The sequence below is a fragment of the Mauremys mutica genome, chromosome 20 (genome assembly GCF_020497125.1).
Source record: "Mauremys mutica isolate MM-2020 ecotype Southern chromosome 20, ASM2049712v1, whole genome shotgun sequence".
In the NCBI taxonomy this organism is placed as follows: domain Eukaryota; kingdom Metazoa; phylum Chordata; order Testudines; family Geoemydidae; genus Mauremys; species Mauremys mutica.
Genome location: NC_059091.1, coordinates 4,470,548 through 4,498,463, shown reverse-complemented (window position 1 = coordinate 4,498,463; position 27,916 = coordinate 4,470,548). Strand labels below are relative to the sequence as shown.

Sequence of the window (27,916 nt, the reverse complement as noted above, 5' to 3'; positions counted from 1 at the left end):
TGAACCCGAGGGATGCATTTGTTTTTCTGTTTCCTCTTTTTGGTTTTCATTCCCTGGGAGGTTCTCGAAAGTGATGTACAACTGAGCAAACGTCCTTGGGTGGGGCGTGGCAGCAGCCACTTCCTGGCTTGCAACACCAATTGGACGGCCCGCTCGGGTCACTTCTCCAGGGAGAGTGGAAGGGGGCCACGCCCTGGCATTCCGGCTGCAAGGAACGATCAAGGCAAGAAAACCCAGAGCCAACTGGAAGTTTGGTAGGTTTCCTTAAACCACTCCTTGGTGACTGCGCCGGTCGGGGTCTCGTCCACCTGCTGAGGCCCTGAGCTGGTTGGGTATCGTCCAGCTGCCCCTCAGACTGCAGGAAACCCCCCCCCCCAGGCTATTTGCTACTCACATGGGCCCCGCCGCGGAACCGGGAGCCTCCCAAACCAGCTCCCACGGAGGACCCAGAACAATCATGGAGACGGCTTTGAGTCACCCGCCCCCACCCCCACCTGGTCCCCAGCGATGTCCGGCCCTTGCTCCCTCCGTTCGTGCTGGGCGTGGTCTTAGATCCAGTTTGGTCCCTAGTGTCAGGAGGTAGCCATGTTAGTCTGTATCCGCAAAAACAACCAGGAGTCCGGTGGCACCTTAAAGACTCCTGGTTAATTAATGGTGGGAAATTTGCAAATGAATTTTAGTTCTGCTGTTTCTCTCTGAAGTCTGTTTCTGAAGGTTTTTTGTTCAAGAATAGTGACTTTTAAATCTGTCATAGAATGTCCGGGGGGATTGACGTGTTCTCCTACAGGCTTTTGTATGTTACCAGTCCTGATGTCCGGTTTGGGTCCATTTATTCTTTTACGTAGGGACGGTCCGGTTTGGCCAATGTACATGGCAGAGGGGCATTGCTGGCACGTGATGGCGTATATCACATTAGTAGACGTGCAGGTGACTGAGCCCTCGATGGCGTGGCTGATGTGGGTGGGTCCTGTGATGGTGTCGCTAGAGTAGATACGGGGCCGGAGTAGGCAACGAGGTTTGCTACAGGGATTGGTTCCGGGGTTGGTGTTTCTGTGCTGTGGTGTGTAGTTGCTGGTGAGTATTTCCATCAGGTTGGGGGAGCTGTCTGTAAGCCAGGACTGGCCTGCCTCCCAAGTCTGTGAGAGTGAGGGATCCTTTTCCAGGAGAAAGGTTGTAAAATTCATTTGCAAATGTAACACCATTAATCTGGGCTTGACCAGGGCCTGGGAGTGGCTGGCTCATTACAAAAGCAGCTTTGACATCTCCTCATCTGTTATTGGGAGCGGCCCACATCCACCCTGATCGAATTGGCCCGGCCAACACTGGTTCGCCACTTGCGAGGGAACTCCCTTCTCTCCATGTGTCCCTGTGTCATGCCTGCAGCTGTAACTTTCACTCCAGGCAGCTGAAGAAGTGGGTTTTTTACTCACGAAAGCTGATGCCCAAATAAATCTGTTAGTCTTTAAGGTGCCACCAGCCCCCTGGTTACTTTGATCCCTGTTTTCAAGGTTCCCAGGTTTCTGGCAGGGACTGTGCGGGGGGTGATGACCCCTGTCTCCTCCGTCCGTGCCCCCCGGTGATAGCCCGTTACAAGGTGCCACCTGCTTTCTAACCCCTCTGCCCCACCCGCCCCTGTCATCCTGACCCCCCCCCCACGTCCTTTGTCTTGGGATTTCTTTGCCTGAGCTGGTCCCCCTCCCCCGGCTCCCCAGGGCGCAGGATGCGGGGGTGGGGTCGGGATCGGCAAGGGGGGGGCATCTCTGTGCGAGACAAAGGCGACCCCCCCCACACACACACACACCGGGCTGCTGCAGCCGCCATTCCCTCCTCGGGCCAGAGGGGGCGCCAGGCTCCCGGCGGCCCCAGCCAGCCCGGTCCGGCAGCGCTAGATCCGGAGCGGGGTCCGGGTGTGTGTGTGCCGGGGGCGGGGGGGCGCCCGAAGATGTGACCATGGGAGGCGAGGCGGGGAGATGCGCTGGGCAGCCAGGTAGGCTGGGGCGGGGGGGGGGGGAAGGAGCTGGCCAGCACTTCAGCAGCGCCGCTCCGACAGCGGAGGCGGGGGGGGGAGTATTGCGGGGGGGGGGTCGATAGGGCATCGCGATCCCGCCCCCCCTTTCCCAGTCGCGGTGCCGATGGGGGGGGTCGTGCCAATGTCGCGCAGCGCGGGGGTGATTTATAGCGCTGCGGCTTGCGCGCCCCCCCCCCAGCTGCGCGGGACCGGCCGGGGGCGCAGCGCAGGCCTGGGGGGGGGGGAATGGGGGATGGGGAGGGTCGGGATCAGGATCAGCCCGTTGCCTGCGGACACCCCGGCCCGGCGGTTCTGCATGAACCGGGGGCGGGGGGTGATTTGTGCCCCCCCCCCAGCTGCAGCCATGTTCTGCGCCGCGCTCCGGCCCCTCTGCACTGAGCGAGGGGGGCTGTGGCGGGGGTGGGGGGGCTGACAGCCTGGGGCACAGCTGTGCCAACCCCCCCCCTCCCCGGGGCTCGGCAGCCGCCCCGGGAACTGCGGATCATTGGACCCCTGCAGTGGCGTCCATCCCCGCAGCGTCTGGGCGCACCGGGCAGAGCGCGGATTAAAGGGCCAGTTTCCCTCCTCTCCGGCTGGCTGCCCCCGGCCACCCAGCGATCCAGCCGGTCCCCGGCCTCCGCACAGGGCCGGGAGCGATGGTGCCCGGGCGCCCGGTGCCCACGGGGGGGCTCAGACCCCAATAGCCAAGGCCAGCGCCGGGCTCAGAGGCACCGACTTCCTCTAGGCCCGGGGGGTGCTCGACCCCCCCCCACTCCACCCCTTCCCCCAAGCCCTCACTTCTGCCCTGCCTCGTCCTGCCCCCTCCCCACTCCGTCCTGCCCTCAACCCCCCCTGCCCCTGCCCCATCCCGCCTCGTCCTGCCCCTCCCCACTCCACCCTCCCCTCAACCCCCCCCGCCCCGGCCCCTGCCCGAGCCCGCCTCGTCCTGCCCCTCCCCACTCCGCCCTGCCCTCAACCCCCCCCCGCCCCTGCCCCTGCCCCATCCCGCCTCGTTCTGCCCCTCCCCACTCCACCCTCCCCTCAACCCCCCCCTGCCCCTGCCCCATCCCGCCTCGTCCTGCCCCCTCCCCTCAACCCCCCCCCGCCCCTTCTCCTGCCCCATCCCGCCTCGTCCTGCCCCTCCCCACTCCGCCCTGCCCTCAACCCCCCCTGCCCCTGCCCCTGCCCCATCCCGCCTCGTCCTGCCCCCTCCCCACTCCACCCTGCCCTCAACCCCCCCTGCCCCTGCTCCTGCCCCATCCCGCCTCGTCCTGCCCCCTCCCCACTCCACCCTGCCCTCAACCCCCCCCTGCCCCTGCTCCTGCCCCCTCCCGCCTCGTCCCGCCCCCTCCCCACTCCACCCTGCCCTCAACCCCCCCCGCCCCGGCCCCTGCCCCTGCCCGCCTCGTACTGCCCATCCCCACTCCGCCCTGCCCTCACCCCCCCCTGCCCCTGCCCCTGCCTCATCCCGCCTCGTCCTGCCCCTCCCCACTCCGCCCTGCCCTCAACGCCCCCCGCCCCTGCCCCTGCCTCATCCCGCCTCGTCCTGCCCCGCCCCACGCCGCCCTCACCTCAACCCCCCCTGCCCCTGCGCCATCCCGCCTCGTCCTGCCCCTCCCCACTCCGCCCTGCCCTCAACCCCCCCTGCCCCATCCCGCCTCGTCCTGCCCCCTCCCCACTCCGCCCTCCCCTCAACCCCCCCTGCCCCTGCCCCTGCCCCATCCCGCCTCGTCCTGCCCCTCCCCACTCCGCCCGGCCCTCAACCCCCCCCGCCCCTGCCCCATCCCGCCTCATCATCCTGCCCCCTCCCCCCACCGCCCTGCCCTCAACCCCCCCTGCCCCTGCCCCATCCCGCCTCGCCCTGCCCCCTCCCCCCACACCCCCCCTGCCCCTGCTCCTGCCCCATCCCGCTTCGTCCTGCCCCCTCCCCACTCCGCCCTGCCCTCAACCCCCCCCGCCCCTGCTCCTGCCCCATCCCGCCTCGTCCTGCCCCTCCCCACTCCGCCCTTCCCTGATCACCCCCTGCCCCTGCTCCTGCCCAATCCCGCCTCGTCCTGCCCCTCCCCACTTCGCCCTGCCCTCAACCCCCCCCTGCCCCTGACCCTTCCTGCCTGGTCCTGCCCCCTCCCCACCCCGCCCTGCCCTCAACCCCCCCTGCCCCTGCTCCTGCCCCATCCCGCCTCGTCCTGCCCCTCCCCACCCCCCCCTCCCCTCCCCCCCCCCCCGCCCCTGCCCCATCCCGCCTCGTCCTGCCCCCTCCCCACTCCACCCTCCCCTCCAACCCCCTTGCCCCTGCTCCTGCCCCATCCCGCCTCGTCCTGCCCCCTCCCCACTCCGCCCTGCCCTCAACCCCCCCCGCCCCTGCTCCTGCCCCATCCCGCCTCGTCCTGCCCCTCCCCACTCCACCCTCCCCTCAACCCCCCCTGCCCCTGCCCCTGCCCCATCCCGCCTCGTCCTGCCCCTCCCCACTCCGCCCTGCCCTCAACCCCCCCTGCCCCTGCCCCTTCCTGGCTCGTCCTGCCCCCTCCCCACCCCGCCCTGCCCTGATCCCCCCCCTGCCCCTGCTCCTGCCCCATCCCGCCTCGTCCTGCCCCTCCCCACTCCACCCTCCCCTCAACCCCCCCCTGCCCCTGCCCCATCCCGCCTCGTCCTGCCCCCTCCCCACTCCGCCCTTCCCTCAACCCCCACTGCCCCTGCTCCTGCTCCTGCCCCTACCGCCTCTTCCTGCCCCTCCCCACTCCACCCTCCCCTCAACCCCCCCTGCCCCTTCCCGCCTCGTCCTGCCCCTCCCCACTCCACCCTCCCCTCAACCCCCCCTGCCCCTGCTCCATCCCGCCTCGTCCTGCCCCTCCCCACTCCACCCTCCCCTCAACCCCCCCTGCCCCTGCCCCATCCCGCCTCGTCCTGCCCCCTCCCCACTCCGCCCGCCCCTCAACCCCCCCGGCTGCTGCCCCTTCCCGCCTCATCCTGCCCCCTCCCCTCAACCCCCCCTGCCCCTGCTCCTGCCCCCCCGCCTCGTCCTGCCCCTCCCCACTCCGCCCTGCCCTCAACCCCCCCCTGCCCCTGCTCCTGCCCCTTCCCGCCTCGTCCTGCCCCCTCCCCACTCCACCCTCCCCTCAACCCCCCCTGCCCCTGCTCCTGCCCCTGCCCCATCCCGCCTCGTCCTGCCCCCTCCCCTCAACCCCCCCCCGCCCCTGCCCCATCCCGCCTCGTCCTGCCCCCTCCCCACTCCTCCGTGCCCTCAACCCCCCCTGCCCCTGCTCCTGCCCCTTCCCACCTCGTCCTGCCCCCTCCCCACTCCACCCTCCCCTCAAGCCACCACCCCCACCCTGCCCCATCCCGCCTCTTCCCGCCCCATCCCCCCACCTCTTCCTGCTACTGCTTCTCCCCTCCCCCCCCCCAGCGCCACTGAGCAGCTGGTCAGGGCAGGCAGGAGGCACTGGGTGGGAGGGAGAGGGAGGCGCTGACCAGTTGGGCACCTTGGCGGGTGGGAGGCACTAGGGGTAAGGAGGAGGCGCTGATCCATGGGGCTGCCGGTGGGTGCTGAGCACCCACCTTTTTTTCCTCATGGGCGCTCCAGCCCTGGAGAACCCACGGAGTCAGCACCTAAGGGCCCACCTCCCTATGACCCAGCCCTCCCGACCGCCGTCTCCACACAGACCCCTGAGTATCTACCCCCAGCCCCTCCTCTCTGCATCACTAATCCAGTGCTGCCCCCTCAGATGGGCCCGGGGTCACCCAGTGCAGAGTGGGGCCCCCCGGGGTCACCCAGTGCAGAGTGGGGCCCCCCCGGGGTCACCCAGTGCAGAGTGGGGCCCCCCGGGGTTGGACACCTTGCCTGGGGATGGGCCCACCATCTCCCTCCCCCCCCAGGGCCTGTCACTGGCTCCCCTCCCCCAGCTCTGTCCCCCTCGCCCTCCCGGTGCTGCTAACTCTGCGGGGGAAGCGGCCCCCGTCCCCTGCAAAGTGCTGCGGGGCTGCCGGCTGCCCAGTGAAATGGCTGCTCGGGCAGGAGGGAGGGGGGATGTCCTGAGGAGAGGGGCGGGGGCCCAACATCACCCTCGGGCCTCCCCGAGGTGCCCCCATGCCCATCCCAGCTGAGGGTGTCACATAGCCAGGCCCGGGTGGGCACCCCTGAGGGGCATTCAGGCTGGCTGAGGGCCCCTCTTGGCCGGGCGATTGGGAAGGCTCCCTGGGACAGCGGGCCCCATGCCAAGCCCAGTAGTGTCAACAGAGAACAATGAAACTGTGAAGTATTTTTCTCTGGCTGGTCACGGGGCCGGTGGGGGCAGGGGAGATTGGCACCGGGTGGGGTGGGGCTCCGGCAGGCAGGGCTAATGGGGAGGAGGGGGGGGGGTCTGACCAGCAGCGGCAATGGGGGGGGGGGGCTCCGGAAGACAGGGGTGATGGGCAGTGGGGGTTTCTGGCAGGCAGGGGAGACGGGCACTGGAGGGCCTCTGGAAGACAGGGGAGATGGGCACAGGGAGGGCTCAGGCCGGCAGAGGAGATGGGCACAGGGCGGGGGCCTAGGAGAGACTTATCCTGCAAAAAACCCAACTCAAGAAGCGCCTCCAAGTGGGGGGGTCCAGTCCCTGACTCATCCCCGCCGCGCCGAGCCAGGTCTGCCAGGGGCCCCTGTTGGGAGGGTGGGGCTCCCCAGGCTCCCCACTCCTGCCAGGGATGGCACCAGCTTGGTCCCACCCCCAGGACGGGCACTAGATCCCTAGGGCAGGGTAGCCCAGGCTGGGCTTTCTCAGCCCCCTGCCTCTGCCCCACAGCTACACCCGCTGCCCTCCTGGTGCCTGGGGGTGTGGGGCAGAGCTGGGTGGGATCCCCTGGTGCTGCCCATTCTTCAGCGCCTCCCTGTGTCTCTCCCACCCCAGGCTGGTGCCACCTGGCCCGTGGGAGCCGTGAGGGTCTCCAGATGAGACGGGGGAATCGCCCTGCCTGGCCCTAGAAGAGCCCAGGAAGCACCAGAGATCGGGAGCTGTAGGCTGAGCCGTGGGAGCCCCGCGTCACCCCCGAGGTGAGGCTTGCCACGGGGGAAAGGGGGTGCAGCCGTCACACCGGGTGCCAGGAGCACCGACCTGGGCGTTACCTCCTGGGCAGGAGTGGGGCAAACTACCCCTCCCACCCCACACACACACACACACACACACCCCAGTGGGGTAAAATCAGGCTAAGTCCTCCCAGTGCCATCCCACAATGCACTGCTCCTTCATCCGCTCCCTCTCCATGCCTCAGCCCCGTGGCGAGAGGTGTAGGCGGGCAGTGAATTGTGGGATAGGTCGGAGAGGGGGTTGAACCCACGCTCCCACAATTCCAGCCGGCATCCCACAATGCACTGCCAAAGCTTCCCACCAGGCAGCGAGCCGGATGCCACGACACGTACCTGCCGTGCCCGCTGCAGGGTGGGTTCTGCCTGCACATGTCCTGGTATGTGCCGGGCCTGGCGCAGCGGGGGCGGGTTCTGCCTGGTCAGGCTTCTGGTCTCTTGGCCCGTTCGTGCCAGCTCTGCCCTTTGCAAAGCGGAGTGAAATCTGCTCCCTGTTCACACAGAGTCCAACCGCCACCAGCCCAAGCCGGCTTCGAACCAGCCCCCCGCAGGGCAAAGCCCCCTGTGCCAGCCTGCATTGCTTGGAGCCGAATGGAGGTGCTCCGGCCCGCCCAGCCACCCAACCTGCTCTATTTATAGCCCTGGTGAAGTCCGGCTCTCCAAGCTCACACTCCTGCTAACCATAGTCTTGTGACTGCCTTGGGGCTCTGTTGTTCACCTCCTGGGGGGAGGGGAGCTATGGGTCTCTCTGCTGCTTCCCTGAATAGATTTGTATTGCAAACATCAGGTTTCTGCTCTGGGCCCTGGCCCAGCTGGGGGGGTCGGGGAATGATGGATTTGCAAAAAGTGGCTACGGGTCATTTGGCACCAGTCTTTTGCGCCTGAGCATGGTCTGGTCTGATCTGCTGCAGGCTTGTCCCTCCGGGGAGCACTTCCTGGAAGAGGAGGGGCTTCCCCCCCCCCCTCGCATTGTTGGTGCTGTGTGCCACTCGGCCGCTCCTCCCCAGAGCCGGCTGCGTTTCGGTACGTGGGAGGCAAGGGGAGGAGGGAGGGTCATTTCACCGGCGCGGTGCAGCTGGCGACGGGATGTGGTGAAGCCCCGAAAGCCGGCAGGACAAGGAGCGGCACCAGGAATAAATTGAAATGGCCCCACCTCAGAATCCTGCCCTCAAGGCCCTGCCCATGAGGGGCGTGGCCGGACTGCACAGCACTATGGGAATTCTCCGCTTCCCCCGGGCGCAGGTTAGAGCTGTCCCAAGGCTGCTGTAATTTACACTGGGAGCCAAGCAGGGCCAGGCCGCCCAAGCATGAGGGTTGGGTCACCTTGGAGCCCAGTGCAGAGACAGGAAGGAACGTGCCTTTCTGCGTGCACACCGCGCCCATCCCCCTGGGCTCTGGGCACCTCGCATTCTCACAGACGGTTACTGTCTTTTAAAGCCCAGCAACAGCTCTCGGAGGCCGGAGAGAAGGGAGCACGGCTCCTTGCAGGGGTTGTGCCCACCTCCTGGGGCAGGACTCAGACCCCCCAGCCCCTGCCCTCAATCTCTGGGAGCGCAGGGGCGCACGTGGTCCGTCGAGGGCTTGCCCAACGGCGCGCAAATCTCTCTGAGATTGCATGGGGCCATGCCCGGCCAGAACGGGGCTGGGTCGGCCGCTGGGAGTGAATTTCTCTGAGGCGTGCAGCGGAGCCTGGCACGACATCAGCATGTAGATAGTAATGATTGTTTAATGGCAGGCCCGCTCCAACCCTTGGCAACTCTGTTTGCGCCCACACCCCGCTGCTCCCAGATTGGCACTAAATCAGAGCTGACTTTAATGGAAAATCAGCTTTCCCCAGATAGTGGAACTCACTGCCTGACTGCACATCCCCCATGGCAGCTTCTGGCCCTGGGGTTACCCAGCTAATGCCCAGGCCAGGGTCTCTGACCCCTGTGCCAGCTAGATGCCCTAAATCCAAATCCCTGAGGCTAGTGATTCTCAATTTTCACCAGCACCGGGACCCCTCACTCCCCCACTAGCTGGGTCCGTCCCTCATCCAGCAATGCAGGAAGGTCCTGATCTCAAGCTGAGACCCTCCTGCATTAGGTGTCTTTGTATTGCAATAGTGCCCAGTCGGCATCCGGGCTTCGTTGTGCCAGGCACCAAGAGGCAGGCACAGGCCCTGCCCTTTGGTATGGTAGGTGGGCCCCTGGCCTGGTCTGGCACAGCCTGGCTGCATTAACCACAGCCGCTGGAGGGGGGCTGGCAGTTGAAGGTGCTGAGAAGCCCCCAAGGTACAGAGATGCACTGGCTGGTGTGGTGGGAAACTTTCAGGCAGTTGCCATAGAGATAGCTTCAGATCTGGCCCCCACCTGGGTCGTCAGCTCCAGAAACTCTGGGGCGTGTGGGGGTGGGGCAGGGATCCACCCCCCTCCTGCTGAGATGGTCTCCCGCTTGCCTGTCGAGAGACCCTCACAAGCCGTGACCCAGATTCCCCGCGCACGCTCGCCCGGCTGTGCTCGGCCATGTGCTGCTGGTTAATTTCACAACCCAGCCAGGCCAGACTGAAGCGTGGGTGGGTGCAGCTCATCCCAGGTGACACTGGTCGGGGTTAACCCAGATACCCTGGGGAAACTGCCACCCCCTCTCCCTCCGCTTCCAGCCTGGTCTGCGCCCTCCTGCCCCCCGTCCCCGGGGGAAGTTCTCCCAAAGCTCCACTCCGGGCTGCCGGGAGCCGCCACGTCCCTTTTCCCGCTGCAGCCTGGCGATTTACACAGCCCACCTTGCTCCCGCCGGAGCGGCCGGTCCCACGTCTTCGGGACCCATGCAGCGTCCCCCGACCCGCTGCCTCCGCAGCCATGCGCCCCGGCTTCCCCTCGGTTCAGCCCGCCGCCCCTTAGCACAAAGCGCAAACCGAGCCGGAGTTTTTTTGAAAAGAAGGCTCAAGGTGAAGGGTCTGCTAAAAGCCAGAGGAAGGCTTTGAAAACAAGCTTCTGGGCAAAAGGAAAACAGAATTGGCAGTCGCGGGCCTGCCCTTATTAACAGGCCCTTTCCTGGCTGATCGGGGATCCCCCTGTCGACAGCCCTTGGCCACCTTCCACGAGACGCTGCTGCTGGCAGAGGAGCTCCGTAATGGACCACGTCCTCCGCCAGGCGCTGACTTCTAGCCTCCTTCAGCAGCAGGGCGATTCGCGAACGTCCTGGGGCCCCGAGGCTCCCCCGTTCGGAGTCCATTCTTGGGGGCGCTCAGGCCTGCCCTGGCTCCAGACCAAGCACAGGGCCGGGCAGGCTGGGAAAAGGCGGCTAGATCGTACGCTTGGCTGGGGTTAGCTGCGACCCTCAGGGAGCGGCCTTCATCCCCAGCAGTTTCCGAAGGGAGTTCCTGTTACCTCCCGCTGAAACTATGTCCTGTGCAAACATCTCGCTTAGTTCCCCGAGGTGGAGGAGGAGCAATCAGGTGTAATGTACGTGCCTGCGCATATGGGTGTCAGTCCCCGCCGTCCCGTTCGGGCCCCTCAGCCCTGTTCCCAACATCCTTCATCAACCGTCCCGGAAGGGAGGCAAAGCTGAGCCCCCTCGGCTTTCCCAAGCGGGGAAAAGCAGCGACCGACCGGGGCAAGCCGGAGCTCAGGCGATTCCCCAGAGCCACGCTGAGGCCTGCTCCCCCCCCAGCACAGCAGCATCTCCCATGTGTGGATCGCCCTGACCCCCTGGGCAGAGTTGGTGCAGCGGCGACAGTGCCTCCGGCTGGCTCCGTCAGCATGGATTGAACCCACAGCCTTGGTAGCTGTAAGTCCGAGGGGCTGTTGGTAACCTCGGGGGGCGGGAAGAGAACCTCGGTGAGCCAGCGGGGGGGGGGGTGCTTTGGGGTCAGAGAACCTCGGTGAGCCAGCGGGGGGGGGTGCTTTGGGGTCAGAGAACCTCGGTGGGCCAGCGACGGGAGGGGGGTGCGTGGGGCACAGAGAACCGCAGGGTGCCAGCGGGGGGGGGGCTTTGGGGTCAGAGAACCTCGGTGAGCCAGCGGGGGTGGTGGTGGTACTTTGGGGTCAGAGAACCTCGGTGGGCCAGCGGGGGGGGGGGTGCTTTGGGGTCAGAGAACCTCGGTGAGCCAGCGGGGGGGGGGTGCTTTGGGGTCAGAGAACCTCGGTGAGCCAGCGGCGGGAGGGGTGCTTTGGGGTCAGAGAACCTCGGTGGGCCAGCGGGGTGGGGGGTATTTTGCCCCAGTTGGGACCAGCTCCGGGCTTTGCATGGATTCGTGGCTGATGGATGCCGGGGCGCAGGCGGCAGAGGGATCACAAGCGGGTTTTTCATTCCTCTCTTTCGTTGGCGCAGCCCCGGTTCCGTCCCTGAGGGGCTGCCGGGGGGGGGCGGGGAGACAGTTTATCCCACGGGCTGAAGCGGCTGCCTTTTGTCCTGCCCATGAACAGCCTGGAGGACCGGTTCCTCGGCCCTGGGTTTCCTGTCAGACCCTGCCCACTGTGCCGCAGGCCCTTTGCCAGCGGATTTATGCCTGCTGAGCACACCTGGGCTCCGGAAACCCGCCGCGGCGCAGGTGTGCGCTCACCCAGCCTGGCCCTAGCCCGAGGCTCGGGATGCCGCAAGGGAGGGGCCCATGTTCTGTGCAGACAATGGCCACGGCCGGCTTTGCCCCGGGGCTGGGGTGGGGGTTCTGGCAGAGCTCTCCGCATGGGGGGGGCGCGCTGGGCAGGTGCAGGGGCCGCGTGTTTCCCCAGCTGGAAATATCTGCCCATCTCTGACAGGCCTGAGGTGTTTGGATCTTTCCTTTGTGCTGGGCTTTCGGGTGGGGCAGGATTCCGGGGGTGGGGTGTTAACTGCCCCCCCCAGGGGGTTGTGCTGCCATGCTTAGCGGCAGCCAGCCTTTCTCCGGTGCCTCAGTTTACTGCTATCAGCCCCCTCCCCCCACAGGGGGGCTATTCACCCAGGGACACCGGCTACCGCCTTGGCTCTGCCTGGCGGGGGGATGCGCCCTGCTCTGGCTGCTAGAGCCTGTCGTGGAAAAAGCCACCCTGGCAATAATTTGATCAGAGACTCAAGCCTGAGGCCCGTGTATTGTACACACCCCAACGGGTTGGGGGGTAGCAGGTTGAATACTGCACCCCCGATACGAAGCATCACCCGAGTATATAAAGCTGAAAACCGCAAATACATCCTACATTTAAGTATCAGAGGGGGAGCTGTGTTAGTCTGGATCTGTAAAAGCAGCGAAGAGTCCTGTGGCACCTTATAGACTAACAGACGTTTTGCAGCATGAGCTTTCGTGGGTGAATACCCACTTCGTCAGATGCAAGCGGTGGAAATTTCCAGGGGCAGGTATATATAAGCAAGCAAGAAGCAAGCTAGAGATAACGAGGTTAGTTCAATCAGGGAGGATGAGGCCCTGTTCTAGCAGTTGAGGTGTGAAAACCAAGGGAGGAGAAACTGGTTTTGTAGCTGGCCAGCCAGTCACAGTCTTTGTTTAATCCTGAACTGATGGTGTCAAATTTGCAGATGAACTGGAGCTCAGCAGTTTCTCTTTGAAGTCTGGTCCTGAAGTTTTTTTGCTGCAGGATGGCCACCTTCAGATCTGCTATTGTGTGGCCAGGGAGGTTGAAGTGTCTCCTACAGGTTTTTGTATATTGCCATTCCTAATATCTGATTTGTGTCCATTTAGCCTTTTCTCTACGGAAAATCAAGGCCTATGTAATTGGGGGGGAGGGGTCTTTTCCTCCACAATCCTAATCTGGACCCAGGCCCCTTCCAGCCCTGGGACGCGGGCAGTGATGTGCTTCCTTTGATAGATGCCAAGGTGGGGTTGCACCCGCCTAGTGCCCCACTGAATCTGAGCCCAGGAGGCCACTCCCGCAGACCTGCCCTCCCTGCATTCAGCAGCCCCACTCCCTCTGCCCCGCTGCTAGGATCCCCCTTCCCCAAAACGCTTGCCCCGTCCCGAGAACGCCCTCCTACCTCCCGGAGCCGTCACCCGCGCTGACCACGAGACGTCCCGTTCAGCAGCTGTGGGGCAGAGAGTCCTCTCCAGACACCGGCCTGCGCCGCCGGTGGTGGGAATCTCTCGCCGGTGGGGTGGATTCCCAGAGCCGTTTCCCTGGGATCCTGGCAACGGGGGTTTCCCCGGCCTTTCCCAAACGGTGGCAGCGCTGCCCGGATTGGAGGGCAGCGTTCATGGCTTCGGGGTTGTTTGTGGGGTTGCATTCTTGGTTTCCCCTGCCCGGGGCTGTGCGTGGCCTCTGACCGGGCTGCAGGGCAGATGTCAGCAGGTTCCTCAGCTTCCACAGAGCAAGTAGCGGCACCCCCGGGGACAAACGGTGCGGGAAGGCAGGGCCGCTCAGCGGCTGGGGACAGAGGTGGAGTGGGGGGTAGTGTGACAGCAGGAATTTGGGGCTTCGGGGAATGCGGCGTAATTGCATCTCAACATGGTGAAGCGTCCCCCATGCTGGTGTTCAAAACTGGCCCACTCTGGTGCTCTCCGCAGGGCTCCTTCCTGTTTGTCAGTCTCGGCAAGGTGGTTTTTGCATCCGGTGCTGGGCGAACAGACTTGCTTCTCCCTCGGTCTGAAGCTGTCTGGTGACCCCGCTGGACGGTGCTTCTGCCTTCGAGGCGCTTTTGGGACGGAAACGGCTCCTCCTCCCACCTCTCCCGAAAGGGCCTGGATTCGGGGCATCCCAGGTTAGTGCCACGCCGGGAGCTGCCCTCTGGGCGCCACGTTAGATTGGAAGCTTCCTGGGGCAGGGCCTGTCTTCCATTCTTTGTGCAGCCCCTAGCGCAGCGGGCCCCTGCTCCGTGGCCCCCTGGTAATACGAATAATGAAGAGTGAGACTGGCAGACTCTGAGCCAGTTAACACAGCGCAGTTGGGGGGGGGGCAATGCCTGGCCCAACGGGGCCGTAATCTCGGTCGGGGTCTGTGCAGCGCCTGGCACAACGGGGCCCTGACCTCGGTCAGCACGTCCAGGTGTTGCCCTAAGACACCAAACGGCAATGCCTGGTGGGAGGTTTTTCAAAGGGCGCAGGGACCCGGAAAAATGACGAGGTGGATGTTCAGAAGGGCTGAGCAGCCGGCCGCCGCCCCACCCCTCCAGAACAGGCCAGGATCCCTTCCTCCCAGCCACCCCGGCGGGCTGGTGGGTGCTGAACTCCTCTGCCAGCTGCAGGATGGCCACCTTAAGATCAGCTATTGTGTGGCCAGGGAGGTTGAAATGTTCTCCTACAAGTTTTTGTATATTGCCATTCCTAATATCTGATTTGTGTCCATTTATCCTTTTCTCTACGGAAAATCAAGGCCTATGTAATTGGGCGGGGGGGGGGGGTCTTTTCCTCCACAATCCTAATCTGGACCCAGGCCCCTTCCAGCCCTGGGACGCGGGCAGTGATGTGCTTCCTTTGATAGACGCCAAGGTGGGGTTGCACCCGCCTAGTGCCCCACTGAATCTGAGCCCAGGAGGCCACTCCTGCAGACCTGCCCTCCCTGCATTCAGCAGCCCCACTCCATCTGCCCCGCTGCTAGGATCCCCCTTCCCCAAAACGCTTGCCCCGTCCCGAGAACGCCCTCCTACCTCCCGGAGCCGTCACCCGCGCTGACCACGAGACGTCCCGTTCAGCAGCTGTGGGGCAGAGAGTCCTCTCCAGACACCGGCCTGCGCCGCCGGTGGTGGGAATCTCTCGCCGGTGGGGTGGATTCCCAGAGCCGTTTCCCTGGGATCCTGGCAACGGGGGTTTCCCCGGCCTTTCCCAAACGGTGGCAGCGCTGCCCGGATTGGAGGGCAGCGTTCATGGCTTCGGGGTTGTTTGTGGGGTTGCATTCTTGGTTTCCCCTGCCCGGGGCTGTGCGTGGCCTCTGACCGGGCTGCAGGGCAGATGTCAGCAGGTTCCTCAGCTTCCACAGAGCAAGTAGCGGCACCCCCGGGGGCAAACGGTGCGGGAAGGCAGGGCCGCTCAGCGGCTGGGGACAGAGGTGGAGTGGGGGGTAGTGTGACAGCAGGAATTTGGGGCTTCGGGGAATGCGGCGTAATTGCATCTCAACATGGTGAAGCGTCCCCCATGCTGGTGTTCAAAACTGGCCCACTCTGGTGCTCTCCGCAGGGCTCCTTCCTGTTTGTCAGTCTCGGCCAGGTGGTTTTTGCATCCGGTGCTGGGCGAACAGACTTGCTTCTCCCTCGGTCTGAAGCTGTCTGGTGACCCCGCTGGACGGTGCTTCTGCCTTCGAGGCGCTTTTGGGACGTAAACGGCTCCTCCTCCCACCTCTCCCGAAAGGGCCTGGATTCGGGGCATCCCAGGTTAGTGCCACGCCGGGAGCTGCCCTCTGGGCGCCACGTTAGATTGGAAGCTTCCTGGGGCAGGGCCTGTCTTCCATTCTTTGTACAGCCCCTAGCGCAGCGGGCCCCTGCTTTGTGGCCCCCTGGTAATACGAATAATGAAGAGTGAGACTGGCAGACTCTGAGTCAGTTAACACAGCGCAGTTGGGGGGGGGGGCAATGCCTGGCCCAACGGGGCCGTGATCTCGGTCGGGGTCTGTGCAGCGCCTGGCACAACGGGGCCCTGACCTCGGTCAGCACGGCAAACGGCAATGCCTGGTGGGAGGTTTTTCAAAGGGCGCAGGGACCCGGAAAAATGACGAGCTGGATGTTCAGAAGGGCTGAGCAGCCGGCCGCCGCCCCACCCCTCCAGAACAGGCCAGGATCCCTTCCTCCCAGCCACCCCGGCGGGCCGGTGGGTGCTGAACTCCTCCGCCAGCCTGGCACCCAGCTCAGAGCTGGTCGGCCCAGCAGCGCCGCAGCTTTAAACGCGTTTTCCAGCATTCCTCTCACCCTGGGTTTGTTGGCAAACATGCCCCTTGCAGCAGAGCCCCTGCTTCACTCACTGGCACCAGACCAGGCTGGGGCCGAGCCAGCGCCCTCAGGCAGACAGCGCGAGCTCGCGGGGGCAGGAAGCTGTGGTGCTTTGCACCGGCTTTGCCCCCCCCCCCGTGCATAACTAGTGCCACGCCAATTTCACACCGGCTTTGCACTAGTGTACACGGCTGCCCTGGGTGGAAGAGCCAGGCCCGTCCCCGTCAACGGGGAGGAACCAGAAGCTGGTCCCGCGGGGAGCAGAATCGCGGAAGCTGCCAGGTGCACCTGTTGGCCGGCTCCCTGGCACAGGCTGGTCCCAAGCCAGGGCCCTGCTCTGTGGATGGTGCGGAGGGAATTCTTGTCTGCCTGCCTCCACCCAGCCCTGGGGGGACCCAGCCGGGGGACCCTCCCCCCCACCTTCCGGTCACGGTTTGCATCTGAGCTCCGGCCCCAGGAGACCCCCTAAAGCCTCGTTCCTGGTCCAATCAAGGAGATTCACCCAAGCAGCGCAGCCAAGGGGTGGGGTGGGTGCACCCCGTGTAAAATCACGGGGAGCAGATCAGGTCTGCAGGGGCAGCTGCGGGGGGGGGTATTTCAGGGTGGGCACAGCAGCATTTTACCCTTGGCCCTGGCAGAGTGGATCTGGCCCGATGCCCTTTGAAAGCAGGTCCAGCCAAGTTCCACGCGCTCTGAGCCCTCCCGTCCGTTGCAGGGGGGTGTGTGACTCCAGAATCCCCTGTCCCCCCTCTGAGCCCCCCAACAGCTGCCCAGCGCCCCAGGTAGGGCGGCCGACCCTCCTAGGGGGCCCTGGGGTCTCCAGGAAGTCGAGCTTAATCTTTAACTCAGTGTGATGCAACTTCCAGGAATACGTCCCACCGCAGCTGGCAACCCCAGGCTAGGAAAGGGGCACCGGGCCAAGAACTGACCTGGGGAGCAAAGTCTGGTTGGAGCCGGGAGGAGCCGGGGCCCAAACAGAGCCGAGACGGACGTGGGCGCAGTCCCTGAACCCCCGTGCCAGGCTGGGGCCCCCCCGAGTCCCCAGCCCGGCCCAGATCCCCCCTCCCCTGCCGGCATGGGGCGCCCCCTCTCACCTCCCCGCTGCCCCCTGCAGGATGCGTCTGGTGCAGAAGTCCCTGTGCCTGCTGCTGGTGGTCACGGCGTCCCTGGCCCTGCTGTACCTGCACGTCTGGTCGGCCAAGCCCTACAGCGCGGTCGACCTGCGCAACCGGCCAGCCCGAGCCCCCGAGCAGCTGCTGGGCCCCTCCAACAAGTTCGCCCACATCCCCTTCCGGCTCAAGGAGGAGATCGTCGAGTAAGGACCGGCGCCCCCAGCCCCGGGGATGGGGGAGGGGAGGGGCGCGGGGCGGGGGTGGATGCGGGACTGGCCCCTCCGGGCAGGGCTGCAGCCTGGCTCCTGGGACGGGCCTTGGGAAGTGGCTTTTCCAGGCTCCCAGCCCTTCCCCAGGGGACACTTCCCCAGAGCCCTGCCCTCTCCTGGGGGGCGGGTCCCCACACGCCCCCCCTTGCCAGCACTGGGGTGCCCACCCCTTCCATGGGGTCATCAGCCTGGGGCAGGAGGGCAAGGGCGGGGGTATCAGTCTGCAGCGGGGGCAGGGGTATCAGCCTGGGGCAGGAACAGGAAGGCAGGGGTGGGGGTGTCTGTCTGTCTGGGGCAGGAGGGAAGGGGCAGGGGCATCGGCCTGGGGCAGGCGGGCAGGGTATCAACCTGGGGCAGGGCCAGGCAGACAGGGGCTGGGGCATTGGCCTGGGGCAGGCAGGTGGGGTATCGGCATCGGCCTGGAACAGGTGGGCGGGCAGGCAGGTATCGGCCTGGGACAGGGGCAGGTGGGTGGGGGTATCGGCCAGGGGCAGGGGGGCACCGGCCTGGGGCAGGGGGGCACCGGCCTGGGGCAGGGGCGGGCAGGCAGGTATCGGCCTGGGACAGGGGCAGGTGGGTGGGGGTATCGACCAGGGGCAGGGGTATCGGCCTGGGGCAGGGGGGCACCGGCCTGGGGCAGGGGCGGGCAGGCAGGTATCGGCCTGGGACAGGGGCAGGTGGGGGGGGGTATCGACCAGGGGCAGGGGTATCGGCCTGGGGCAGGGGGGCACCGGCCTGGGGCAGGGGCGGGCACGCAGGTATCGGCCTGGGACAGGGGCAGGTGGGTGGGGGTATCGACCAGGGGCAGGGGTATCCGCCTGGGGCAGGGGGGCACCGGCCTGGGGCAGGGGCGGGCAGGCAGGTATCGGCCTGGGGCAGGGGCAGGTGGGTGGGGGTATTGACCCGGGGCAGGGGTATCGGCCTGGGGCAGGGGGGCACCGGCCTGGGGCAGGGGTGGGCATGCAGGTATCGGCCTGGGACATGGGCAGGTGGGTGGGGGTATCGACCAGGGGCAGGGGGGCACCGGCCTGGGGCAGGGGCGGGCAGGCAGGTATCGGCCTGGGGCAGGGGCAGGTGGGTGGGGGTATCGACCAGGGGCAGGGGTATCGGCCTGGGGCAGGGGGGCACCGGCCTGGGGCAGGGGTGGGCATGCAGGTATCGGCCTGGGACAGGGGCAGGTGGGTGGGGGTATCGACCAGGGGCAGGGGTATCGGCCTGGGGCAGGGGGGCACCGGCCTGGGGCAGGGGCGGGCACGCAGGTATCGGCCTGGGACAGGGGCAGGTGGGTGGGGGTATCGACCAGGGGCAGGGGTATCGGCCTGGGGCAGGGGCAGGTGGGTGGGGGTATCGGCCAGGGGCAGGGGGGCACCGGCCTGGGGCAGGGGCGGGCAGGCAGGTATCGGCCTGGGGCAGGGGCCGGGGGGTGGGGGTATCGGCCTGGGGCAGGGGCAGGTGGGCACCGGCCTGGGGCACGGGCGGGCAGGCAGGTATCGGCCTGGGGCAGGGGCAGGTGGGTGGGGGTATCGACCAGGGGCAGGGGTATAGTCCTGGGGCAGGGGCAGGTGGGTGGGGGTATCGGCCAGGGGCAGGGGGGCACCGGCCTGGGGCAGGGGCAGGTGGGTGGGGGTATCGGCCTGGGACAGGGGCAGGTGGGTGGGGGTATCGACCAGGGGCAGGGGTATCGGCCTGGGGCAGGGGGGCACCGGCCTGGGGCAGGGGCGGGCAGGCAGGTATCGGCCTGGGGCAGGGGCAGGTGGGTGGGGGTATCGGCCTGGGGCAGGGGCAGGGGGGCACCGGCCTGGGGCAGGGCGGGCAGGCAGGTATCGGCCTGGGGCAGGGGCAGGTGGGTGGGGGTATCAACCAGGGGCAGGGGTATCGGCCTGGGGCAGGGGGGCACCGGCCTGGGGCAGGGGCGGGCAGGCAGGTATCGGCCTGGGGCAGGGGCAGGTGGGTGGGGGTATCGACCAGGGGCAGGGGTATCGGCCTGGGGCAGGGGCAGGTGGGCACCGGCCTGGGGCAGGGCGGGCAGGCAGGTATCGGGCAGGGGCAGACGGGCGGGTGTGACCGGGCGCCTGGTCTCCGCAGGCTGCTGCCCAGGAATTCGTGCTCGTGTGAGGTGGCGTCCGGCGGGAAGCTGCCCTTCCCCAAGCAGCTCTTCAGCCAGCTCTACTCGCTGGAGTTCGCCACGGCCTTCAGCCCCGCGGAGCTGGCGCAGATCCACAGCAGCCGGGAGCTGGAGTACCAGAGCTACCGGCAGCGGTGAGCCACGCCAGGGCCGCCGGGGAGGGGGGCCTGGGGTGCGGCCGGGGCTGGGCCTATCCCCCTCACTCCCTCCTTCCCCCCCAGGACCCAGTCTCCCGCTGAGCAGCTGCTGATCGTCAGAGCCAACTCCCCGCTGGAGTACCCTGCCCAGGGCGTGGAGGTGCGCCCGCTGCGGACCATCCTCATCCCAGGTGAGTGCCTCAGCATCCCGGGGGGGGGGGGCAGCCTGCCCTGCCACCCCCGCTTCTGGGCAACCCACCCCCAGGGCAGAACAGAGCCGGTGGGGATGGGTGGCGGGTTGGCGCCCGCAGCCTGGGGAGCTGGCCACGGCCGGCTGGACCCTGCAGCCCCTGTTGGCTCATCCCCTGCCCACGGGCGCCGCTGCCCAGGGACGACCAGCGGGCAGGACCTGAGCTCACTGGGGCAGTGATGTGCGGGGCTCCTTGGGTCGCACTAATCCCGTGTCTTGCCTCCCCAGGGCTCAGCTTGCAGGCAGCCAGCAGTGAGCTGTACAAGGTAAGGCCTGGAGGGGGCTCACCATGGGGCGGGGGCACGATCCTGGGGCTGGCTCTTTGGGGTGCAGGGTGAGGCCCTGGACCCCACGTTGCTCCAAAGCTGCCTGGCGGAAGCTGGCCCGTGGGTGCTGGGCTGGGGAGGGGCAGAACCCGCCCTGCCTGGGGGACACTGACCCACAGGGTGGCTCTGAGGAGTTTATTCCAAGGGGCACGCTTGGCATCTGTTCTCACGGGGACGGCATCACCGGGGGCCCGAGGGTCACGGCCCCATTGCCCAGTGCCAGCGTGGGCACTTTCCACACGCCCAGGGTGACCAGACGTCCCTGCCTCCCTCTTCCCCCCTCCCTAGGTGACCCTGACGGCCACCCTGGGCACCTTCGACGTGGCGGCGGTGGTGGAGGGGGTGAGGGCGCAGGGCGAGGGGGAGACGCGTCTCTCGCTGTCGGCCACCCAGCTGGACAACCTCAACCGCCAGCTGCAGTTCGTCACCTACACCAACACGCTTTTCCACCCCAACACCGCGGACACAGGTGGGTACCCGGTGCTGGGGGGGGGGGGGGAATCTGACCACCGGCCTGGGCAAGGGGCAATGCATGGGGGGGGGAGCATCCTGCAACAGGACACAGACCCCCGACAGAACATTCCAATATAGGGCATGTGACCCTGTGTGCCCCCCCTTGCCTCAGGAGGACGCGGCCCCAGGAACCAGGAGAGGCGGGTCCGTCCCAGGGGGCCAATCAGCCATGGAGGGCACAGAGTGCCGGGCAGGGAGGGGAGGCCCGGTCAGTCACCTCCCCCTTTAGCAAGTTTGCGGATGACACTAAGCTGGGGGGAGAGGTAGATACGCTGGAGGGCAGGGAGAGGATCCAGAGGGACCGAGACAAATTGGAGGATTGGGCCAAAAGAAACCGGATGAGGTTCAACAAGGACAAGTGCAGAGTCCTGCACTCAGGATGGAAGAATCCCAGGCACTGTTACAGACTAGGGACCGAATGGCTGGGCAGCAGTTCTGCAGGAAAGGCCCTGGGGGTTACACTGGAGGAGAAGCTCGATAGGAGGCAGCAGTGGGCCCTTGTTGCCAAGAAGGCCAATAGCATATTGGGCTGTATTAGTAGGAGCATTGCCAGCAGATCGAGGGATGTGATCATTCCCCTCTATTCAGCACCGGTGAGGCCACACCTGGAGTATTGTGTCCAGTTTTGGTCCCCCCGCTACAGAAGGGACGTGGACAAATTGGAGAGAGTCCCAGCGGAGGGCAACAAAAATGATTAGGGGGCTGGAGCACATGATTTACGAGGAGAGGCTGAGGGAACTGGGATTGTTTAGTCTGCAGAAGAGAAGAGTGAGGGGGGATTTGATAGCTGCTTTCAACTCCCTGAAGGGGGGTTCCAAAGAGGATGGAGCTCGGCTGTTCTCAGTGGTGGCAGACGACAGAACAAGGAGCGATGGTCCCACGTTGCAGTGGGGGAGGTCTAGGCTGGATATCTGGAAACACTCTTTCCCTAGGAGGGTGGTGAAGCACTGGGATGGGTTCCCTAGGGAGGTGGTGGAATCTCCTTCCTTAGAGGTTTTTAAGGCCCGGCTTGACAAAGCCCTGGCTGGGATGGTTAGTTGGGGTTGGTCCTGCTTTGAGCAGGGGGGTTGGACTAGATACCTCCTGAGGTCCCTTCCAACCCTGCTAGTCTATGAGTCTATAATTCATGGATAGGGCGGGGTCAGTACAGGGCTGTAACGGGGTGATGACTCACCGCTGCAGCGCCTCCTGCTGGTCGTCCTGGGAATTAGCTTTGTCCACTCAGGAGCGCCCTCTGCAGGCCAGTGTCTCGCTTGCCACTGGCCCTGGTGTCCCCGGACCCCGGTGCCCCTTCTCTCAGGGTCCTGCCCCCTGCTGTACCCCGCAGTCTCCCAGCCCCCTATCCCCACCTCACCTCAGTCGTGGGCTACTGCCAGTCAGCATCTAGCCCCCACGCCCTGGGGCAGGCTGCAGTGTCAGCCACTCATCATCGGCAAGGAGGGTTCGGACCTGCTGCCTCTGCCTACCCCTGGGCTGCCCCGCTGCACCCCCAGTACCCTTGCTGGCCTTAACAAGGCCTGCAGCCTGGGGGGTTTCCAGGCCGGAGCTCCCCAGCTCCTCTGGCCTTTCCCTGGCCGGCTCAGTCCCCAGCAGCCAGGCCCTTCCCTCTCAACATCTAGAGAGACTGTTTCTTGGCTTCTCACCCCAGCCCTCTTATAAGGGCGGGCTGGGCCCTCATTCAGCCAGCCCCAGCTGCGGTCAGCTCCCCACTCAGCTCCCCCAGCCGTTCCTAATCCCTCTTACCCTGCTGCAGCCCTCCCCAGGGCCGGAGCGGGGCGATCACCCTGCTCCAAGGGCACTACGCAGTGGGGCATTATTCCAGGGTATTGCCCGGTCGGTCAGGGTGACGCAGCCACAGAAATTGGGGGGCAGCCGCAGAATGGAGCAGTTTTTAAAAGACCCCCCCCCCCCTCACCCATCAGTGTTTATGTTCCCACCCTCCCGTTTAGCCCCCGTCCCCTTTTCCTCTCTGGACAGTCCAAAGCTGCTCTGCGGGAGCTGCGCCCCAGCTTCCTGGCCCTGGGATGTGGGCTCCACGCCAGCTGCTACACAGCCCCCGCAGCGGGCCGGACTCCCAGAGGGACCCAGTCGTGCCGCAGGGTCGGGCGCAGCCCCTCCGGGACAGAGCCTCTGGGCTCCAGCCCTCCCCCTTGGCCCCGTGTCCCTGCGCACGCACAAATCAAAGCCAGGCTGCCCTGGGATCCCCTTCAGGCTCCGCCGCCCGGGCTCTCTCTGCCAGCCAACGGGGGAGCTGCCACGGCTCTCCCATTCCCCTGGCGGGCCGTTGTCTGGATCCTGCAGCTCCCCCCCTCGATCTGCGGTGGTTTCAGCCTGGTGGGGGCTGCTGTCACTCATGTGCTAGGGGCAGGGGGGTGCTCAGGACATGGGCGGGGCCAGAGGAGAGGGCAGTATCCGGTGCCATCAGGCAGCCCTGGCATGGGTAGATCTGCAAAATACCGGGTGGGGGAAGCCAATCTGGGGCACCGTAAAGAGTGGGCAGCTGCACCCAGGGCTGTTGTGGGGAGGGGAAGATTCCCAGCCCCCCGACCGCAGAGAGTGGCTGGGCAATGAGGCTGGCCTGTCTCCTCCCGTCCCGGGGCCAGGGGCAGGGGGGCGGCCGGGGACAAGGCCGGCTGAGCTGTGCAAAGCCGGGGAGCACAAAGGGACCTGTGTCGAGGTGGCCCCCTCCCCGGGCTGCGGGAGAGAGGAGAGACCACCATGGAATCCGGGGGGTCCGGGGCCCCTGGGGGACCCCTCCTGCCAGGGGGCTCCTGTACCCCAGAACTTCCTCTGCACTGACCCCTCCCCCTCCTAGTGCCCGTCTCCCCCTTTGTTTTCCAGTGCAGTTTGCCACCGATGGGCACCAGGCGTCTTTCACCATCCGAATCCGCCACGCGCCCACGCCCAAGCTCTATAACCCGGGCACCCCGGGTGACGGCAGAGGTGAGTGCCAGGCGGGCGCCGGGGCCCAGCCAGGATCGGGGTGGGGGGAGCTTGTGCCGGGTGACCTACAGGCTTCTGCAGTGGGGAGGGAAAGGTCGGCCCACGGTATTCAAGGTCAAGACTGCCCCCACAACCTGGGGTCCCCCTGAATCCTCCCACCACCTCCCCAAATGACGGGGGTCCCCTGAATCCTGCCACCGCCTCCCTCCCACCCACCCGGGTTCCCCCTGCATCCTGCCATAGCCTCTCCTCCAACCCAGGGTCCCCCTGACATCCACCTCCTCGCACGACTGGGGTCCCCTGAAGCCTCCCACTGCCTCCCTCCCCCCCCCACCCAGGGTCCCCCTGAATCCTGCCTGCACCTCCCCGCACAATCAGGGTCCCCTGAATCCTGCCACAGCCTCTCCTCCAACCCAGGGTCCCCTGAATCCTGCCACTGCCTCTCCCCGTCTCTAGCGGCTGGAGCAGATGGCGCCCAGCAGCACCTGTCTGAGGCTGGAATTGCGGGGGGAGCTTGTCCTCCCAAGGTGGGTTCCCCCCGTCCCTGGGCTCTGGGGGTGCTGCTCCCCTTCCCCACAAACCTCTTGCCCCTCCCAGCAGATTACAACGTCAGCGCCCTGGTCACCATCGCGACCAAGACCTTCCTGCGGTACGACAAGCTGCGGGCGCTGATCGCCAGCATCCGCCGCTTCTACCCCACGGTGACCATCATCATCGCGGACGACAGCCAGCACCCCGAGCCCGTGGGGGGGGCCCACATCGAGCAGTACTTCATGCCCTTCGGCAAGGTGCGGGGAGACACGGGCGCGGAGATCTTGGGGCTCAGGGTCTGGGAGGGGGTGGGGCTCAGGTGGCCGGGCCAGGCACTGACGTGTCCCCCCACGCCCAGGGCTGGTTCGCGGGGCGCAATCTGGCCATTTCCCAGGTCACCACCAAGTACGTGCTGTGGGTGGACGACGACTTCATCTTCACGCCCCGCACCAGGGTGGAGAAGCTGGTGGACGTGCTGGAGAAAACCAGCTTGGACCTGGTGAGTGGGGCTGCGCCTGGGGTGGGGGGCTGTGGGGGGCTGGCCATGCTTTGTGGGGGGCGGGGGGATTGCAGGGTGTCCAGTTATGAATCATAGACTATCAGGGTTGGAAGGGACCTCAGGAGGTATCTAGTCCAACCCCCTGCTCAAAGCAGGACCAATCCCCAGACAGATTTTTGCCCCAAATCCCTAAATGGCCCCCCGCAGGGTTGAACTCACAACCCTGGGGTTAGCAGGCCAACGCTCAAACCACTGAGCTCTCCCTCCCCCAGATCATGCCTGGCTGGGGATGTTGGGGGGAGTTCGGCCACACCTGGGTGCGGGGGGGTCTTGAGAGTGGGATTCCATCCCCCCCGACCCCCTCTGCCGCTCCCCCACCCCCACAGCTCAGCATGGAGCCATGAGGAGGGCAGGGGAGCCCCCTAGTAGCCACTGTGGGTCCCTGCTGGACAGGAACCCCCAAGTCCTTATCCCCTGCACCATGCGGCTCCCGCCCCGGGGCATTGGGGGCACCTGAGTCCTCGCCCCAGGGGGCAGCGGGGCAGGATGGGTCACAGGAAAGAAGGTGTCAGAGCTCCCTGCACACCGCCCCCAGGGGAGGCGGGGAGACCCACGGGAGCGGGGAAGGTGGCCCAGGACCCCCAGGGGAGGGGAGAGCTGGTGCAGAGCCCCCAGAGGAGGGGGGGAGGCCCAGGGGAGGGGGGTTTGGCCCAGGGCCCCCAGGGGAGGGGGAGTTTTCCCAGAGCCCCCAGGGGATGGTGAGCCAGGGGAGGGGGGAGCTGGCCCAGGGCCCCCAGAGGAGCGGGGGAGCTGGTGCAGAGCCCCACATGCTGCCCCCAGCAGCCCGTCTGTCCCCCTGCTCACGTCGGCGTGTCTGGCAGGTGGGGGGCGGAGTGCGGGAGATCACGGGGGTCACCACCACCTACCGGCAGAAGATCAGCGTGCAGCTGGGGGGCGAGGAGGGCGACTGCCTGCAGACACGCCAGGGCTACCACCACCTCCTCGAGGGCTTCCCCGGCTGCGTCGTCACCGACGGCGTCGTCAACTTCTTCCTGGCCCGCACGGCCAAGGTGCTGGAGGTGGGGTTTGACCCCCGGCTCAGCCGCGTCGCCCACCTCGGTGAGTGCAGGGGGGGGGCTCGTGACAGGGCTGCACCACACCACTGTAGCACCTGCCTAGTGGTTAAAGCAGGAGGGGTGGGGGCTGGGAGCCAGGACGCCTAGGTTCTATCCTGTTCTGGGAGTGGAGTGGGGTCTAGTGGTTAGAGCCAGGGGGAGCCAGGACTCCTAGGTTCTATCCCCAGTTCTGACACTGACTCACTGTGGCATTGGTCACCTCCCCCTGCCTCAGTTTCCCTCTCTGTGGCATGGGGGTGCTAACATGGGGCTCCATTGCAGGGCACACGGGGGTCCCTGGCCAACCAATGCAGTAGGGGTGCGGGCTGTCATCGTTACCGCATGGCAGTTAGCCAGGCAGGCCGGTGCCACCCGCAGAGCCGACGTGCCAAACAGAAGTCACCACTTTTTCTAGGACCTGGGGAATGAGACGCTTTGTGGCAGTTTCCTGCCTCTGGGGCCTGGTTCCCAAAATCCCAAGGGGTGGCAGCGCCCGGTGCCCAGGAGCCCTCGGGCAACCCATCCCCCCCAGTGCATCCAGATGGGGAGAGGGTCAGTGGGAGGGGATACCGGGAGGGGTGTCTCAGGGGTCAGATCCTGGGTCTTCCCAGAAAAGCCCCCCACACCCACCCACCCGTCACGCATTGCTGGGCAGGCTGACCCGGCCCCTCGTGCGCTGACCCCCGTGCCCTCTCCCTGGCAGAGTTCTTCATCGACGGGCTGGGCGTGCTGCACGTGGGCTCGTGCGCCGACGTGGTGGTGGATCACGCCTCCAAGCTCAAGCTGCCCTGGCAGAAGTCGGAGAGCGAGAAGCAGTACGCCAAGTTCCGCTACCCCGCCTCGGGCGACCGCAGCGTCAGCGTCAAGCACGGCCTCTTCTACTTCAAAAACCACTTCAAATGTATGACGGCCAACTAGCCCCACCGGGCTACCGGCCCCACCCTGCCAGCGAGCCGGACCCAGGGAGAGCCCCTCCCCCCATGGAGCTGGGGCTTTTTATCCTTCTACCAGGCCAGGGAGCTGATCCCTGCTACCCCAGCTCTCCAGACCCAGTGCCATCCCTAGGCCCTGCTGTCTCCATGGAGGGGGGAGGCTCCCCCACTTTCCCAGCAGGCCCTAGGGGAATCCAGAGTCGCACAGTGGGATACTGGGAAATTCCCTGGACTGGCTGGGTAAAGCTCACAGCATCCCAGTGGCCGAGCCCCCACCTTCCCCAGGAGATGCTGTTTTATACTGGACAGACCTGCCCCCCATTCATGGCCAGATTTCTCCAGTGCCCCCCCCCTCCAGGAGAGAACCGTCACAGCCCCCCCACCCCTTCCAGCTGCCCCAGGACAAGCACCAGGGCCCCATTTTATTTTGTGCCAAGTGGTTCTAGCCCCAGTCCACCCCCGTTGCCATCCCTGGGAGATTTCCAACTTAAAGTGCCAAAGACTGCAGGGGGGGGGAGCCTCTCGAGCAAGGGGAAAGGCTGACACCCATGGCTGGGTTAGGGGGCACGGCCATAGGGGGGCTAGTCAGCCCCAGTGCCGGTGCGTGGCTGAGGTCTCTTTTCGAGCCTGGGGACTCTTTCTATGCAGAATCCAAGAGCATAGGCACAAGGTGAAGGACTGACCCCCTCTTTGCCCCACACACCAGCTGGCCCCAGCCCCACACTGCTCAGCGAAGGCCCCACAGCTACAGCATTGGATGAGCAGAGGGTTCCGGCGTTTAATCCAGGATAGGGAGGGGGCAGGAGCTGGCTGGTCTCTGCGGGAACTGGAGGCGGGACGCTGGGACGGTTTGTCGTGTGTGTGTGTGTGTGTGTGTGTGTGTGTGTGTGTGTGTATTTAATGTGAGCGAGCAAGGAGCCGGGCATTGCCAGCCTGCAACCCCAGGAGACCCAAGGCTGGCAGAGGGGCTGCTTGAGCTGCCATTTTCTACAGGTGACAGAGAGGTGAGGTTTTAAAGGAAAAAAGAGATGTTTTTATTTTTAAAAAAATTCTCTTTACCCTAAAGGTTATCCAAGCCCCACCCCCTCTGTCCTGAGCCCCGCCCCCTCTGTCCTGAGCCCCGCCCCCTCTGTCCTGCTTCCTACAGTTGTGTTTTAGCAGAACCAGAGAAAAAACTTTGTACTTTTTTTTTTTTTTTTTAAACGTTGGGCTCCGACCCATTGGGGCAGTGACGTCAGAGGGACCAGCCCCTGGGGGCACCCCCTGCAGGCACAAACCCC

General features: G+C 65.9%; 1 protein-coding gene across 7 annotated transcripts; it reads left to right on the top strand.

Moving 5' to 3' along the window:
- On the top strand, positions 1–27,916 carry B4GALNT1 (beta-1,4-N-acetyl-galactosaminyltransferase 1). Of its 7 annotated transcripts, none has more exons than XM_044995095.1 (14): positions 1–254; positions 6,892–7,034; positions 13,534–13,727; positions 15,139–15,332; positions 16,999–17,199; positions 19,351–19,524; positions 19,612–19,718; positions 20,006–20,043; positions 20,392–20,572; positions 23,458–23,559; positions 24,157–24,347; positions 24,449–24,589; positions 25,471–25,708; positions 26,408–27,916. In XM_044995095.1, exons 5-14 carry the CDS (start codon positions 17,000–17,002, stop codon positions 26,620–26,622), a joined length of 1,587 nt encoding a protein of 528 aa, XP_044851030.1. In that variant the 5' UTR covers positions 1–254; positions 6,892–7,034; positions 13,534–13,727; positions 15,139–15,332; position 16,999; the 3' UTR covers positions 26,623–27,916. The 7 variants fall into 7 exon arrangements, with proteins under 7 accessions (XP_044851030.1, XP_044851034.1, XP_044851033.1 ...); XM_044995098.1 differs by lacking the exon at positions 1–254 and adding an exon at positions 1,060–1,074; XM_044995096.1 differs by lacking the exon at positions 1–254 and adding an exon at positions 1,887–1,987.